The 16,452-nt window shown below is 40.0% G+C and overlaps 1 protein-coding gene and 1 long non-coding RNA gene across 2 annotated transcripts in view; both read left to right on the top strand.

The window, feature by feature from the left end:
• CDADC1 (cytidine and dCMP deaminase domain containing 1) overlaps window positions 1-5,422 on the top strand; it is a 43,278-nt gene extending 37,856 nt beyond the window's left edge. Inside the window, exons 9-10 of the mRNA XM_008706866.2 lie at window positions 3,127-3,187; window positions 5,113-5,422. Of these exons, the coding sequence (XP_008705088.1) occupies window positions 3,127-3,187; window positions 5,113-5,186 (135 nt within the window). The 3' untranslated portion in view covers window positions 5,187-5,422. The remainder of the gene's footprint in view (window positions 1-3,126; window positions 3,188-5,112) is intronic.
• A 5,822-nt stretch (window positions 5,423-11,244) lies between these two features.
• LOC121100824 lies at window positions 11,245-14,945 on the top strand. The gene is made up of 3 exons (XR_005832620.1): window positions 11,245-11,478; window positions 12,632-12,712; window positions 14,343-14,945. It is a non-coding gene; the product is annotated as an uncharacterized LOC121100824 (long non-coding RNA).
• The last annotated feature ends 1,507 nt before the right edge of the window (window positions 14,946-16,452 follow it).

The raw sequence follows: 16,452 nt of genomic DNA, 5'->3' as shown, positions 1-16,452 counted from the left end.
GATGCTACAAAGAACTTTTTTCCCCAGAAACCTTTGAGAGTAGCTTGTTGACATGATAGCCAGATCACTCTCAAATAGTTTATTATGTATTTCCTCAAGCAGTAGCTTTTCCTACAAAACCATAATACAGCCACAGAATTCAAGAAATTATCATGGATACATTACTGCCATTTAATCCATAGGTGCCAGTCAAAGTTCACCAGTTGTCCCAGTGTTCTACAGAGAAAAAGGATCCTGCCCAGAATCATATGCTGCTTTTTAATAATAACTCTGGCATTTAATGTAACACTTATATACAAGAATTTGCAGTGGGTATAAAAGGCATATAATATAACGTTTATAAATTTCAAGTTTACAGGGGTGCCTGGGTGGCTCAGTTGGTTAAGCGACCGACTCTTGATTTTGGCTCAGGTCATGATCTCAGGGTCGTGAGATTGAGCCCCATTATGGGGTCTGCCCTCAGCCGGGAATCTGCGATTCTCTCCCTCTGTCCCTCCCCACCTGTTCTCTCTCTCTCTCCAAAATAAATAAATAAATTTAAAAAAAAAATTCCGGTTTACATTCCTGTTTTGAGTCCAGAGTGGCTGGAACATATCAGGCACCAAAAAGATATTTTTTAAACTCTCTCTGTATACGTATGCATACACTTATATATTTACATTTATAACTTACGTTTAAAAGTTTAAAACCATAAAGCGTATTGTCTAGTTTCTGTGTGTGTGAAGTATCATAAATATTCACCCTTTCTATTTTTGTCATTTATTTTTGTTTTTTTATTTCCAGTTTTACTTAAAGTTTATCATGATTTTTAAAAGAAAAAGAGGGCCCTGAAAGAAAGGAGAGCGGAGAGAGGTGCCTCTTTTGTAAAAGTGAACAGAAGCTTACACCCAGCTAGTCAAAGGGAAACCTCCAGTTCTGTATGTTTGTTTTCTGTGTCTTCATTCTTCCTGAGGAGTGGGAAAAAATAGGTTTTTCGCTTTCTGTCCGTAAAGATTGAATGATCTTGCTCTTCAGGACTGTGACCGACAGATTAAGTGAATTCTGAGATATGCTGCTTACTGGTGGAGTTGAGTAGCTTTGCCACTGTAAAGAGCATGAAGAGATCAGAAGAAGGGGAGATACGGTGACAGAAACAGAGGGAGTAAGTCCCCTGAGCAGAGTTGGGCCAAGACCTGTCCAAAGTATAGGAGTGTCCAAAAAGTGGTATATTTTTTAAAGATTTTATTTATTTACTTGACAGAGTACAAGCAGAGGGAGCAGCAGGCAGAGGGCGAGGGAGAAGCAGGCTCTCGCTGAGCAAGGAGCCCGATGCGGGGCTCGATCCCAGGACCCTGGGATCATGACCTGAACCGAAGGTAGACATTTAACTGACTGAGCCACCCAGGCACCCCCCCAAAAATGATATTTTTAAGATTAAAGCAAATTGAAATTAATTTTGTTTGAAAAAGTTTTACTTTTCTCTTTGAGGTGTTACCATATACCTTGAGATAATCAGTTCTGTTCTGTGGGATTGTTGCAGACTAGGTCAGGGCTAAGCAACAGTATTTTCAAGAACAGATTTTACCAGTGTAGGCCCATGTCCATTTATTCAGAAATTTTTTCTATTTAATACATGTAGATTTTTCTCTATTAGGTCATACTACTTTTTTTTATTTTAAAAGTAATATATGCTCATTGTAGAGGACTGGGAACATAAAAAAGAACAGATACTCTCTGACAACTCATAGACACTGCTGTTAACATGTTGCTATATTTTCTGTGTCATTAATAATTCTTCAAAAATAATGTTTAATGATTCAACAGTATTCCATTTTATAAATATGACTTATTTTTATTCCCCTGTTGTGAGGCACCTAAATAGCTTCTAAGTTTCTCACAGTTAGAAACAGTCTTTTTATGATTATCCTTAAATATACATTCAGGGTAATTAGTTTTTACCTTGCCCAAATTAATAAATTTTAGTGGTTTGACATGTTTTGAAACATGCTTTTTTTTTTAAGTTCATATACAGTTTCCCACCCCTTATAAATCCTTTATTTCCTGGTGCTAGCCCTAACCATCCCATTTCTATAGGCGACCAACCAGTCCTAGATGTCCTCCCTTTCCCAAGACTTTTTTACACATGCCAAAATGTTTGTCTGGTATCTTATTCCCCCCAAGGATCATGATATTAGCTAGCTGATCTGTTGACCTCACTGGTGCTTATGGAAGAGGCTCCGGGTACTGCACACTGAATTGTGCCTCTCTAGAGATAGTGCCCTGATGAGGCCTTTTTGGTCAAGTCATTAGAGATTCTGACGATGGGGACTTCTAGCCAAGTGAGAAAGGAAGAGCTGTGCCATGAGGTACTGAGTACACTCAGTTTTTCTTCTCAGCTGTTCCAGGCTTCTTGGTACTATCTGAGAACCCGCAGGCTTCCTTGTTTCCTTCTGAATAGTTGCAATGGAAAACTGAAGTCAGAGGAGATGTGATATGATCTCTGGTGTGATAGAACTATATTAAAAGGCAAGATAATGGTCACATTTTCATTCTTTAATATCTAGGCCTTCTGTAGCTATTATAAGATGCTGTAGGACCTGGAGATGGGATGTGGAATGGCGGAAATTCTATAGTGTTGAGCATGGGCAGACTCAGGTTTTCATTCTCTTGCTGCCCTCAGTGTGTAACCCTGGGCAAGTCATTACGCTTTGCTGGTCTTCCACTTCCTTACTTCTAAAATGAAGGTAAAGGATTTTAAAGTTCCTTCCTTGTCTAAGAATATTGATTCTGATCCCAGAAGTCATCATTCAGGGTTGATATGAACACGCTAACTCTCTTTCCTTACATTTAAAAAAAAATTTTTTTTTTTAGATTTTATTTATTTATGTGACAGAGACAGCCAGCGAGAGAGGGAACACAAGCAGGGGGAGTGGGAGAGGAAGAAGCAGGCTCCCAGCGGAGGAGCCTGATGTGGGGCTCGATCCCAGAACGCCGGGATCACGCCCTGAGCTGAAGGCAGACGCTTAATGACTGCGCTACCCAAGCGCCCCTTAAAAAAATGTTTTGATATTTGGCAGCAGGGTGCGGAGATGCTAGTTACTCAATCGTTCTTAAGCACACATATAAAAGGTTTGTGCCATTTTGCAGTGGCAGCTGAATCCATCAGGAACTTGCGCTGGTGAACAAAATGAGCCTGAAAGCAAAGAGAGTAAGTATTTAAAAGTCTCTCATTAAGCTTCACTTTGTCGTTGAGAAGAAAGGGTACATGGCGAGTTTTGATACTCAGGTGTTGGGAACTGTTGTCATTGTAGATAGAGCACGTTCCTTCTTCAAAGGCTGCGTTTTCGCCATTCAGTTTGTTCACAAACATTGTGTATCTACCATATGCCAGGTTCAATGGAAAGTGCTGGTTTGTAGTCAGTCTTACAGAATCTGCAGTTTAATGCAAATAATCATGTACAAATTGAATATATAAATTACATGTCATTCTATGAGACACTAAACAACCATGCTCTTCTATACCAAACTAAAGCTTGTTGGACAGTTGGAAAGGGAAAATGTGTCTAATATACAGGGGGCTGAAGGGCCAAATTAGAGGACGTATACATTTTTATTTGAGTAAAAGCACGTTTGTAGAGATTGGTCAGAGAATGGAAATCCTCTGGTTATTTGAATAATCTAACTAAAGTCATCACAGCTATCATAAAATTACTAGTCTTCACAGTTTTATTATTTGCATATTAACAGATATTTTTAATGTAATGTCATCTTGGGAGATCTTGCAATCCCTTGGGTAAATAATTTTGAACATTAGTTATTGCTACACAGTATTATCTTTAGAGATTTATTTATTTATTTGACAGAGAGCATGGTGGTGGGGAAAGGAAGGAGGAAGGACTAGAGGGAGAGGGAGAGAGAGTCTTAAGCAAACTCCGTGCTGAGTGCAGAGCCCTGCGTGGGGCTCAGTCTCATGACCCTGTAATCATGACCCAAGCAGAAACCCGTGGCTCAACTGACTTCCCCATCCAGGCACCCCCACAGTATTATAGTTAAATACAACCTATGTTATCTATCTGCTTGGATTCTAGATAAATGGAAGTTTAGTATAATAAGTAAAAAGTTTTTGATAATAACAATGATTTGATTTCCCTGAAAAATCAGGAAATGAAGAGGTCTTTACGAAAATAATTTCTATTCTATAGTTTCTATTGTAAATACCTTGATTTTTTTGTGTTCTGAATTTAGCTTTATTTATTCAAGTAGTATATTTTTTATTTGCAGTCTGGAAAAAAATACCTATCCACTCCATCTTTTGAAAAAAAATAATCAGAGAAAAATGGTGAAAAAATAGAAGGAAAAATATATATGGATCTGTTTAAAGAATGTGTTTTCAGTAACAGTGTTTGAGGGGGTCAATTAATAATTCCCTGCTGTTCGGGAAAGGACACAATGAGCACTAACCATACAGAGATGGATTAATTTATCTATGTTAAAATTAAGAACATCTGGTCATCAAAAGATATCATTGAAAGAGTACAAAGGCGAGCCATAGAATAGGAGCTATTCGCCACTTACAATCAATAAAGGACGTGTATCCAGGACTTAGTGTTCCTAGATCACTAAGGAAAGGAAGACATACTGCCCTTAGCAGTCCCGAGATTGGAAGGAGAGGTTGTGATAGGGAGGGGGCAAGAGGAAGGCTTCTGCTTTGCTGGCCATGTTTTTTTCATTATTGACCTGGGTGATGGTCAAATGTAGGTTTGCTTTGTGACTGTTTGCTGAACTGCAAGGTCATGTTTTGTATGTATTTTTGAACAAATGTTTTAAATCAACAAAAAATCGTCCTATCTCTTTCTCAATTTTGTAACAGCTTTTTTTGCGATAGAATTCATGTATCATTAATTTGCCCTTTTAAAGTAGAGATTTCAGAGTTGAGTGAATCCACTGAACAGGGCAGACACTGTACTGCCTGAGTGTTATCTAGTACCTGTCCTTCGACAGTTGAGAATTTGAGGCTAAAATAAAATGAGTGTTCCTTTTTAACTTCAGCACTGTTTTGTCCTTACAACCGCTCTGACTGTAATAGCCGTGTGTTTGAAGTTTTCCTGACGTGAAGTTATGCTTGAACACTAGATGGTGTGTTGAGACCCTTACCTCCGGGCGAAGAACAACACCAGAACAAGAAGCTGTGTCTTGGAAACCACTAAGAAGTCCTGTCTGAACTGGAGCGAGGCCTTGAGAATTTGTATTGCACTTTTAAAATTCAGCCTTGTTAACTCAGAAAATAAGGGTGGATTTTGTGAATAACTGAGACAAATTTTAAGGACGCTAATTTATTATTACCATATGGATGATGTTAATGAGAATATTTTTATTTTAGATTTGTGTGTTTTCCAGAATATGGTGGTATGTTCTTTTATTACATTAAATGAGGTAGCAATGATTTAATGAGACAAATTTAATCACCTGTAGACGTTAATTTCTTTTTGTCTTAGCTTTATATTAGCCAGTTTTTTGTTTTTTGGGTTTTTTTTGTAAGGGGCTGGTTCATTACAGGTCACATTTCCGTAGAGAATTATACACCTTTTAAGAAATATGAATTCCGGGGCGCCTGGGTGGCGCGGGCGTTAAGCGTCTGCCTTCGGCTCAGGGCGTGATCCCAGGGTCCTGGGATCGAGCCCCACATCGGGCTCCTCCGCTATGAGCCTGCTTCTTCCTCTCCCGCTCCCCCTGCCTGTGTTCCCTCTCTCACTGGCTATCTCTTTCTGTCAAATAAATAAATAAAATCTTTAAAAAAAAAAAAAAGAAAGAAATATGAATTCCTTCAGATTGTGAAGGTGATAATTAGTAAACTGCTCCAGGGAAATAAATGATGACCTGGCCATTTTTCAGTCAGTGGATGGCTCACCAAAAGCTCACATTTATACCTAAAGCTTTTTAGTAATCAGAAGTTAATTAGGATTGAATCATAAAAAATGAAGGTGGTATACCTGATCCCCATTATAAAAGTATATTCCTAACAACATTATTAATTTTTTAAAAAATCTTTCACTACGTAGAAATAACAATGATTTGCTGGACTAGGGTGTTAAGTCACTGATTTGGGGTAGCAGTGGAAAGGGAATATTGTTCTGAGGCAGTATAGCCGTTTGATATCACTGACCCTTGAAATCACTGGCAACACCGAATTTGCTTATGATGTTAACGGGGAAGAAATATTTTAGTCTGGAATATTGAAACTGCCCTTTGTCAAATTCCATTCTTAAATGCTGCCCATTTTTCCCTTCATACAGTTAACAGAGTGTCTCATGGCTTTCAACAGAAGATCTTTTAAAAATATTCATAAACCATGGGGCGCCTGGGTGGCACAGCGGTTAAGCGTCTGCCTTCGGCTCAGGGCGTGATCCCGGCGTTATGGGATCGAGCCCCACATCAGGCTTCTCCACTATGAGCCTGCTTCTTCCTCTCCCACTCCCCCTGCTGTGTTCCCTCTCTCGCTGGCTGTCTCTATCTCTGTCAAATAAATAAATTAATTTAAAAAAATTCATAAACCTTAAGAATACTGAAAATCTCAAGTAAACATTATGATCAGTTCCTTTACATTCCAAATTGCTATTTGTGAGACCTCTCATTTTTATTTCCTAAGAAACTTTTAGAAAATTAGTCCAAAGATGAAGGAACGTGTTTTGCACTTTCCTAGAGTTAGGGAGGGAATGCACAGCCCGTGGCCCACACGCCTGGATGGGACATCCTGCAGGGCACGTGTCTTGGCTGTGTAGAGATAATCACATTTGCTTCTGCTGTTGTTCCCAACCCTTCCACAGCACCACATGGCCTCACAAGGCCTCCCGCCCATTTCTCAGAATCGTACACAGGGCAATCCAAACGTTGGGCGACGTCCCTATTTGTATAGCAGCCTGCTTGGGTCCACTGGGAGTTCAAAGTCCTCATACCAGGCGGTCACAGCCATAAATATTGAGAGGGGAGGAAAGATACCTGAGAGTTAACTAAGGCTAATTTGAAAACGAGTAGTTAAGGTATTCTAAAATATTTATCAATATGGAAATGCTGAGATTTGCTTACGTCCTCCCAGTTGCTCCAATATATAATTTATACAAGCTTAAATTCATGTTAGAATTGTTGTTTCTTACCACTATGTCATCCACATCAAATATTTTATAAATCAGTCAGCAAATATTTCTTAAGACCCAAAAGCCTGGTATTATCAGGTTTATTTATGGACGTTGAGGGGGATATCAGAAGGGAGAAACATAAAATGGAGAAAACTAGGACTAGGAAGTGGGAAAATTGATATTTCCAAGCACTATGAAAATGTTCGTGATAATGCCATATTTCCTTCTTTCGAGCTGGTCAGTCTTCAACATTTATTGAGAATTTCCTATGTAGTACCAGAGGAAGGCTCTATGAGGGCTTTATATATATATGAATATATACACACACATATTTATATACATATATTTATATATACATATACATATAAATTATACATATATAAATTTTATATATATATAAAAATACAAATTTTTTAAGCTGATGAATCCAGTGCCTGTGATAGTGCCTGGCACTTAATAGGCATTCAATAAGTATTTGTTGATTGATGGAATGACTACTGGACACTGGCTAGACCCTGGAGGTGAGATGTGTAAGAAATGCTCCCTCATCTCAAGAAGCTCACAGTTTGGCGGAAGACAGAAGCATGTAACCGAGCAATAGAGACTGATTCTCAGAGTGGGGTCCCTGGACCAGCAACATTAGGATTACCTGGGGACTTGTTAGAGATGCAAATTCTTAGGATCCCCTGAGACCTATTGAATCAGAAACTGGGCGTGGGACCCAGCAATCTGTGTTGTCACAGCTCTCCAGGTGCTTCTGATGACCTTGGAGGTTGAGAACCACCCTGTGAATGCAACTATAGGAATCTTCTAATATATGTAATTAAAACTACTAGAACTAAGAAGAACAACAACTCTGTGTTACAGGGAAACCAGGATGTGTTTTTAGCTAAGAAAAGGTATGAGGTAGGGAGATGTATTTTAGTTAAGGGAAAAGAAAGTAAATTTTGTCCTAAAGTAAAACTGGTTATTTCAGAATGGTCACTACCTAATGGAAAAAAGAAAACTAAAGGACAAACTAAGGACATAGAGGTTTGGGAAAAGAAAAAGAGAAAGAGAGGAAGGAAGGAAGGAGAGAGAAAAGTTTACCTTTTGTAGTCACGTTGGCTAAAAATTGAATTGTTATAACGGTTTTTAAAAATAATAAACTTGGTTTTCGTTTTAATAGCTTGCTACTGTAATTTTCTTTCATTTGCTGAAAGGACAAAGTTTTCTTGGGCTATTAGTCTGCTCTTGATAAGATATTATGAATGGTCTTGTTTACCTTTTCAGTAATCTGCCTGGGAAGCAAAGATATTATGTTTTATTTAAGTAATTTCCTGTGCTTCATGTTGTCTTTATCAGATCTTTGATGATTTAACTGAGTCTTAACATTAAGAGCTGAATTTTACTTAAAACTATATAACCTTTTGTATTTGCCTTTAAAATCTTTTGTCACTTGGTTAAATAGATAATTAAATATTATTTCAAATTATCTGTGATCCTATTTAGTCAAGTGTCCCAATCTTTTGATACTTTTGACATACTTTTCAAAATCAATTTCTAAATAAAGTTCTTTGACCAGGAAAATAAGTTGGAATTTTCCAGAGGGTCCCTAGAACGTCTGAAAAGATTTATTTTCTTTCTTTATAAAAGAGATGCTAAATGAATTGGTTTATGTGATATGCTAAATTACTTGGGAAGGTTGTCAAATAAGAAATATCAAGATTTCTTTATGTTGTATTTGTGTAGTATCTATCTGTTTTAAGTGTTCCAGAAATTATATGAAATTCCTAGAAATCAGATTCCAGGATAACGTTCTCACTGTAATTCTAGTTATTATCTTAAAATGGTGTATATCCCAGGTATAATCAGATCTTCTTATCAATTGCATTGTAATGAACTATCAGATCTTTATAGCCATTTTTAAGTCTTTATCATCTACAGACAGTTATTGTTTCACTTGGATGCTTTTGTAGAAGTTTTCCTGCAAAAGTGCTTCATTTTCAAGGAAATTCATGAATGGACTCTAACAAGTATTGTAGAATACAGGCTTCTGATAACTAAGAGAATCCAACTGAACTGGGTAAGAATTTCCAGAACTAACAGAAAAACTGGAATCAAACAGAACAAATATTAATTACGTGGGACTGAATGAACACGGGACTGAATGAACTGAGGAAGATGATCGTAATTTTTTATGATTTTTTTTGTTTGGACATTGCTTTTTTTTTTTTTTAATGTTTGGTTTTTCCAGATGTACAGAAAACTTTTTTCTCTTAAGTTACCTATGATTTACAGCAATTTGTTTAATTGCTCCTTTTTAAGCAGAATTGAAACAATTACTTTTTCTCCCTACTTCATGCCTCCAAAATTTAAAAACTGTTAGTGAGTATTCTTATTTTTATGGAAATACAGTTATTTGCTTAAGTTCAGTATGAATCTGTTCTTATAATGAGCCTGAGTGGAAACATTGGTTACATTACTGAAGCTTTGACTGGAATGTCATATTTGAGAGAGATACGTAGACTCAGATGTGACCAGACAACTTGAAGAAACGAAGGTTGACTTTATGGAGCCAATAAACAATAAAGCGCCTTGGAAAAGGAGGTCTAGTACCTTGCTGACAGGGTTCCTAGCAGCCTTACTAGGTGAGTGCGGAAGGTCACTACCTGGCAGGCTCAGGAACCTCAGGATATTTTGGGGACCTTAAGAAGAGAGGAATTCACCCTGATTTATAGGTATTGCAGGTGAAGTCTGATGGAAAGTCCTTGGCTAGGCTTCCTACCCTTGAGAGGCTTTTAGGAGTTCCATCTGAGATTCCTTATGAAAAATTCCGGCAAAACAGATTTAGAAGAGCCTATCTCATCAATTGTTATTCTTGCTACACTTATGTAAATGGCACAAATGTATTGAAACTAGATTTAATTTGCAAACAAATTAGTCTTACTGTGATTATCTTTGATAGACAGAAAAATTACGTTTCAGTAATACACTGTATAAATATCAGATTCTAGTGCTGTTAATTAGCTTTGAGGTTTTGTTTTCCACCTGTAAGTTGGAAAGATCCACTGGATCCTGAATTCTCGTTTCCTCTGATATTTGGCTATAGCTGCCCAAACTAACCTTTCCAATTTTCTCCCACTTTTGACTCGGAATCATGAAGAACAAAAACTGCCCTTTTCCCCGAAGCCTGGCAAACTGACTGTGAACAACCTGATACAAACTTCAGAGAAATGGCCACAATGACTCATGTTTAGACAGTCTTCGTGCCTGCCGCTGTGTGTGCCACTCAGAAGGTTTACCTGAATACCTGTGGATATTATCAGAGACGTTCAAACCACAAAAGATGCTTTGACCCTGACTTCTAGAAATTTTCTTGACTGGCTGCCCCTGGGCTCAGAAGCTGGTTTATAATTTGTTCTATCATTAACCTTTGTTTTTCTTTTGTTTCCATAGAAATGCCTTATTAAACACCTAATTTCTCACACAATATAGGCCTAATGTGGGGAGCCCAGTTACATCCCCACCTCGTAAAACGAGACGTAACTGTTTAACTGAACTGAGCTATGTTCAAGACTTAGAGATGAATTCAATGAAATAGTAGAACAATCTACCAACTCAGCTTCTGGATTTTGAAGCTTCTCACAGTTTCAAAGGTGGGTCCGTGGAGTGGGGGAGGAATTTGCCACCCCAGAATATGCCGCTTTGGCCTATGGATTATGTTGAATTAAAATTAAGAAATAGCCATTACAAGAAGGACACTCCTTTGTCTCCCCCGAAAGCAGGAAATAAATTCCCTGTGTGAAGGGTGCCCTCCCTGCACCTGGAGGGTGAAAGCACCCTCATCACCCGAGAGAGGGGATTCAGGACTGAGAAGCCTGTGTAAACCACTTTGTTACTTCCTCATTAATTTGCTACCCCAAGCCCAAACCCCTTTGTCAATTCATCACGAATCCTTGTTTCTTTGTTTTTTAAAAGGTATAAAAGCTGCCTGCTTGGTCACTTCTTTGAGTCTCATATTTCTGTGCGCTCCTGTTTGTACGGAATTAAATTTGTTTTTGTCGTGTTAATTTGTCTTATGTCAGTTTAATTCTTAGGCCAGCCAGAGAACCCTGAAGGGAAGAAGGGAAAATTTTTCTTTCCTCACACATCTTTCCTACATTGGCTTTCAAGGGCACATCGTGGGTTCCTGAAAGAACATTCATGCTTACTGCCAGCCCAGCACTATTTTAAAGGCCAGGCCTCTCCGGACCATTACCCAGAGAGCTACGATTATGCCTGCTTCCACGAGAGACTTAGAGCCAGTCTGTTTCGTATCCTTCATTACCCTCTGTCAAATTTCTTCATTCTCCGTAGCCTGTGATACTGTTCCTATTGGGCAAAGGTAACTAGCTGCTCTAACCTGGGTGACCCAGTTCTGGTTAGCAGAGAAAGCTTATTGGCGCAGAATCTTTGTGGGTTTTCTAACTTCATTGTAGTTGAGCAGACTGGCCTGCTAGTTATACTGTGGCCGTTGTGCTGACAGAGTGAAAAGAAGTGTCCTAACTTGGATTATGGATGGCCGCCTTCTCCTCCACCCTAAGGAGGGATTCTTGGTTACAGCTCAGGGCACCTTTGTAACTTACTGGCTCTAGAACTTGGGCCTCTGTTATCTCAGGCCAACATGTAGATGTGTGCTACCAGTTACTCATCTCCCGAGCACCTACCTNNNNAACCCTGTACTAGGCTCTCCACCCCCAATGGAACAGTGTGATTTGCTTTGGACACTTTTTAAAATAGAAGAAATTAAGTTTTCACTGTCAAAAATCAGAACATTGAATTTTGAGAAGTTTAAGGAATCTGTTCCGCAGCAGACTGAATGCATAATCTTTATTTTCCAGAGTCGCCCGGGTCCTTTACCTCTAAGCACAAGTTTAAAGCTATGCGTTATTCAAAATCCTACCTGAGTGATGTACCAGAAAACCCTTTACTGATATTTTAGAACAGTTGTACTAGCTTTGCTAGATTTTTGTCTTTTGTGTTTTGAACACGAGAAAATCAGCATAGATGAAGGTTTCCCAAACCTTGGTGCTGTTGTCATTTTGAGCCAGATGAGTCTTCGCTGTGAGGGCTGTCCCCTGCACTGCAGAACATTTAGCTGCAGCCCTGGTCTCCACCCACTAGGTGTCAGTAGCAACTCCCCATCCGGAAGACAACCAAATGTGTTCCTTAGGGGATAAAGTCACCCCCAGCTGAAAGCCACTGACCTAAGCCATCAAGTAAGTGGGAGTGTGTATTTTACTACACACGCCTTACTGTATCAGATGGAAGGACCATTTCATCTAGTATAACCGTGACACCTGACGCCATTTCTTTGGCCAGGTACCAAAATTTAAAGAGGACAAATCCCACTGCATCATCTTCAAATCTTTTAAAGAACTTGGGTGTAGGGCGGACAAATCAAAAGCAGTTTGCAATCTTACTTCTCCAGTTTTAATTTAGAGGGGAAACTGTTATGACCTATAGCTTCTGCTTGGTTTTGTTTGTTCGTTTTTCAGATGACTGATCCACATGAATCAGCCAGACCATTTTGTAGACAGCCTCAACCTGCAGTAATTTTTTCCACCTGTTGCCAAAAGGTAATGGAAAATCGACAGAGTTACAACTCGATGGGCTAGTCATCAATCAAAAGTTCACTTGTGGGGTGGGGTTTGGCCGTAGATGGATGTCGTACAGAACCAACCTGACTTGCTTTCCTCAGGCTCAGAGAACTGAGTCTATCGTAATTGCCTCCCAGCATAGGAAATTGACATACCTGCTACATGGCCTGAGTTGGCATACACGCTGTGGTTCCTTTTGCAAGGATAGAACACACTGTTCAGCATGATCAAATGTTTTCTTATTGGTTGGCCAAGTAGGCCTTTCCTTTCTTGTATCAGCATTTGTCATGTATCTTACAGTCCTTGAAAAAAAAAATTTAATTCCTTTTTTTTTTTTTAAGTAGGCTCCACACCCAATGTGGGGCTTGAACTCATGACCCTGACATCAAGAGTTTTATGCTGCACCCACTGAGCCAGCCAGGTGCCCCGAGAGTCATTGATATTTTTAGTGCAATTACTGCTGACCATTAAAAATCCAATGGATCTATTTAATACCGTACAGAACTTTTCTATCATTGAGGCTGATTTTGTAAGATATCCTGTCCCCAAGTATAACAAACCCCACTAGTAAGTACCTGTTGAAAATGAGGCCCATTTAAAATGTTAATCTCTGACATTAAAATACGTAGAAGCTGGTCCATACGTGTATTTACTATGTTCAATGAACTGCATCTAAATACACTCAAATTTCAAAGGAACTCAGATCTCATCTGCGTAGCGCACTCTCTCCAAATCTGGAAACAGGAGAGTCTGGGAAGTGAAATGATTTCTTAAATACTAGTTAAGAATGTCTCAAGTTTTGTTTCTAATGTAAGCACACATTTGACATGTTGGTTGATTTCAGAGTAATAAATTCAAGGACTCCCATTATTGTCAACTTAGTCATTTTTTAGTAAAATATACCTATACATTTTAAATGATAAATAGCTCTGTAAGTCTTACTTCAAAACACTGGCCTCTCCCTGTCCTATGTTATCACCCCTCCACAAAGGCAACCAGGCTGAAGTATTTTAGCTGATTCTTTTGCATTTATCTCCATATGTCCCAGTAACATGCCTGTGTTGTCCCTTACTAGTTTTCAGTTTCAGGCATTGTCTTTTGAATTTCCATCATGGAAGACCTTTCTTTCCCCCTCACTCCCCTCTCCACACACTTCCCTCTCTTCCATCTTAGATACTGTTACAGTTTTGCATCAGTACTGGCTGTTATTATGACTATGTAAACGCTAATCCTAGCTCGGCCTGTTGTGCACGGATTCCTTTCCCTTTCCTTACGGAATTTTCCTGAATTTAAAAATTGCCTTTTGGGGCACCTAGGTGGCTCAGTCGGTTAAGCAACTGACTCTTGATTTCAGTTCAGGTCATGATTAGTTTGTACAAATAGCCACCCCATAACATCATTCTACCTCTTTTCCTTGGGGATAAGCCCCAAAGATACTGTGTTAGAACAGCGCATGTTCTTCCGCCCAGGGCTAGTTTTAAGACTTGACGGAGATGAGGAGTACCTGAGAAAGATTTTCTAAAAGGAACCTTTGGGGATAAAGAGTCCAATCTTGTTCGCCATCCCTGTAGCATCTGGAGGTATTTCCGATTTCTCATTTTGGTCCTAGTGTTGAACTCCGATCTGTGCTGGAATGGGTCCACGAGGTGGCTTCAGGCTCCAGAACAGTCCAGCCCCTGGCTGGCCCACCCTGCACACCTCCCAACCATCTACCCTGGGCACCAGACTTGCCCTGAAGCCTGAGCACTTACCTTCGCAACCCCGTTGACAACAACGCACGATACGAAAAGGAAAATATCGGCAAGGGAGTGCTACAGCATTTAAAACAATGTTTCTGAGACATTTGAGTGAAGTTTCCGTATGCAACACATTCTTGGAATTTCAGTGATTTGTGATGATTATGCACCATGGAAAAGTAGTGAAATGTCGTCTGTTTTTACAGTGGTACCGTCAAGCTTGAGTTCCCCATGTGGTGATAGAAATAACTCACAAGACTAGTGAGTATACATACCTACCGATATCTAGCAGTTTTTAATTTTAATTTACCACATAGAGTTATAGCTCTCATTTCTGTAAGCATGACTATAACCCAGCAAGTTGCTGTTCCTGCAAACCTCGCCTGCCTTCCTTTATCTGCCAGACCTTTTCAGTTTTTTCTTTTTTTTTTTTCTTTCTTTCTTTTTTAAAAGATTTTATTTATTCATTTGACAGAGAGAGAGTAACCACAAGCAGGAGGAGCCGCAGAGGGAGAGGAAGAAGCAGACTCTTCACTGAGAAAGGAGCCTGACGTGGGGCTCGATCCCAGGACCCTGAGATCATGACCTGAGCTGAAGGCAGACACTCAACCGACTGAGCCACCCAGGTGCCCCCCGGATCTTTTCAGTTTGGTCAGCTTTATTTCTGTGCCAACACTTTTCTTTATAAACATAAATTCTATCTTTAGTGACACTAAGATACATGAACACTGCTTCTAATTTTCCTGAATGTTATTTCTAAACCCATATAGCTTTTGGGGGAGGAGAAAGAAATAAGGGGAGTCCATACTGGTACAGAAGCTCCTTGTTGATATAGCACAAAGTAATTTGTTAGGGAAAGCACACGTCTTTCAGAGGGACATGAGCCAGGACTTTTCTGGAATAAGCTTCCCCCTCCCTCCCAGCCACTCTAGATGCTAAGGCAGTTGAGTTTCTGCAAGCTTCTACATTCAAGAAATTGGGGTCCAGGCCAAGTTGAATCAGGAGAAGCTGTGATCACTCCAAATGCTGACACCCACACCTAAAGTAGCTCAGCCTGGGTGGGGGCCACCTGGGTGGCTCAGTCGGTTGGACGGCCGACTTTTGGTTTCACTGGGCTCATGGTCTTGGGTTCCTGGGATGGAGCCCCCCATCGGGCTCCCTGCTTGGCAGGAAGTCTGCTTCAGGATTCTCTCTCTCCCTCTGCCCTTCCCCCCGCTTTCTTGCTCTCTCACTCTCTCCCAAATCAATCTTTAAAAAGATGCTTAGCTTGGGATGTGTGGCCAGGGCACCGGGTGGAGTAAGGAGACTGCAGAGAGCGTGGAATCCCAATTAGTGGAGGCCGTGGGGGTGGTTTGGGCAGTCTGAAGTCCCTTGTACAGTCTGATGTGCCAATCTCCAGAGTTCTAAAAAAAAAGCAAGCAGGAACTAAACCAGAAGGCGCAAAGGTACTGTGGGTGTCTAATGCCGGGAAATCGCAAGAATGTTAAGCTCACAAGCAGTGAGGCTCCCGTGTAGCACGCCACCACCTCTGGCCAACTTGGTTTCATCTGTGATGCTAACCAGTGGTAGTTCTCTGGGCTCTTTAACATCCCAGGGACTTGTCGCCCCACTGACAAGTATTTCTGAGAGCCTACTGTGTGCCTGGTGCTGTGGTGAGCAAACCGAGACACACCTTGCCCTCGTGGAGCTTACACTCTAGTTGGAAGACAGACATAAATACCCATGAAGAGAAAGGAGAGAAAGATCCATTTAGAAGCACTAGTGTCCTGACAAAAACAGGCACATACCCCTCCCGTTCTCTGCTTCTTACAGACTTCTGGTACTGTGCTTAATGAGGGCGCCCTCAGCTGTACTTGGTGGATCCAGAAAGTTGTATTGGTTTAGGGTTTTGGAAAATACCACATGCGTAACCAGGAAATATTTGGGGAAGCATCTAGAAGGACAGAACAATGATATTAAAAATGCAAGTAACTATACTCTCAG

The sequence above is a fragment of the Ursus maritimus genome, unplaced genomic scaffold, assembly GCF_017311325.1.
Source record: "Ursus maritimus isolate PB19 unplaced genomic scaffold, ASM1731132v1 scaffold_10, whole genome shotgun sequence".
NCBI classification, from domain to species: Eukaryota; Metazoa; Chordata; class Mammalia; order Carnivora; family Ursidae; genus Ursus; species Ursus maritimus.
The sequence above is the reverse complement of the archived record's forward strand: the minus strand, read 5'-3'. Positions and strand labels throughout refer to the sequence as shown.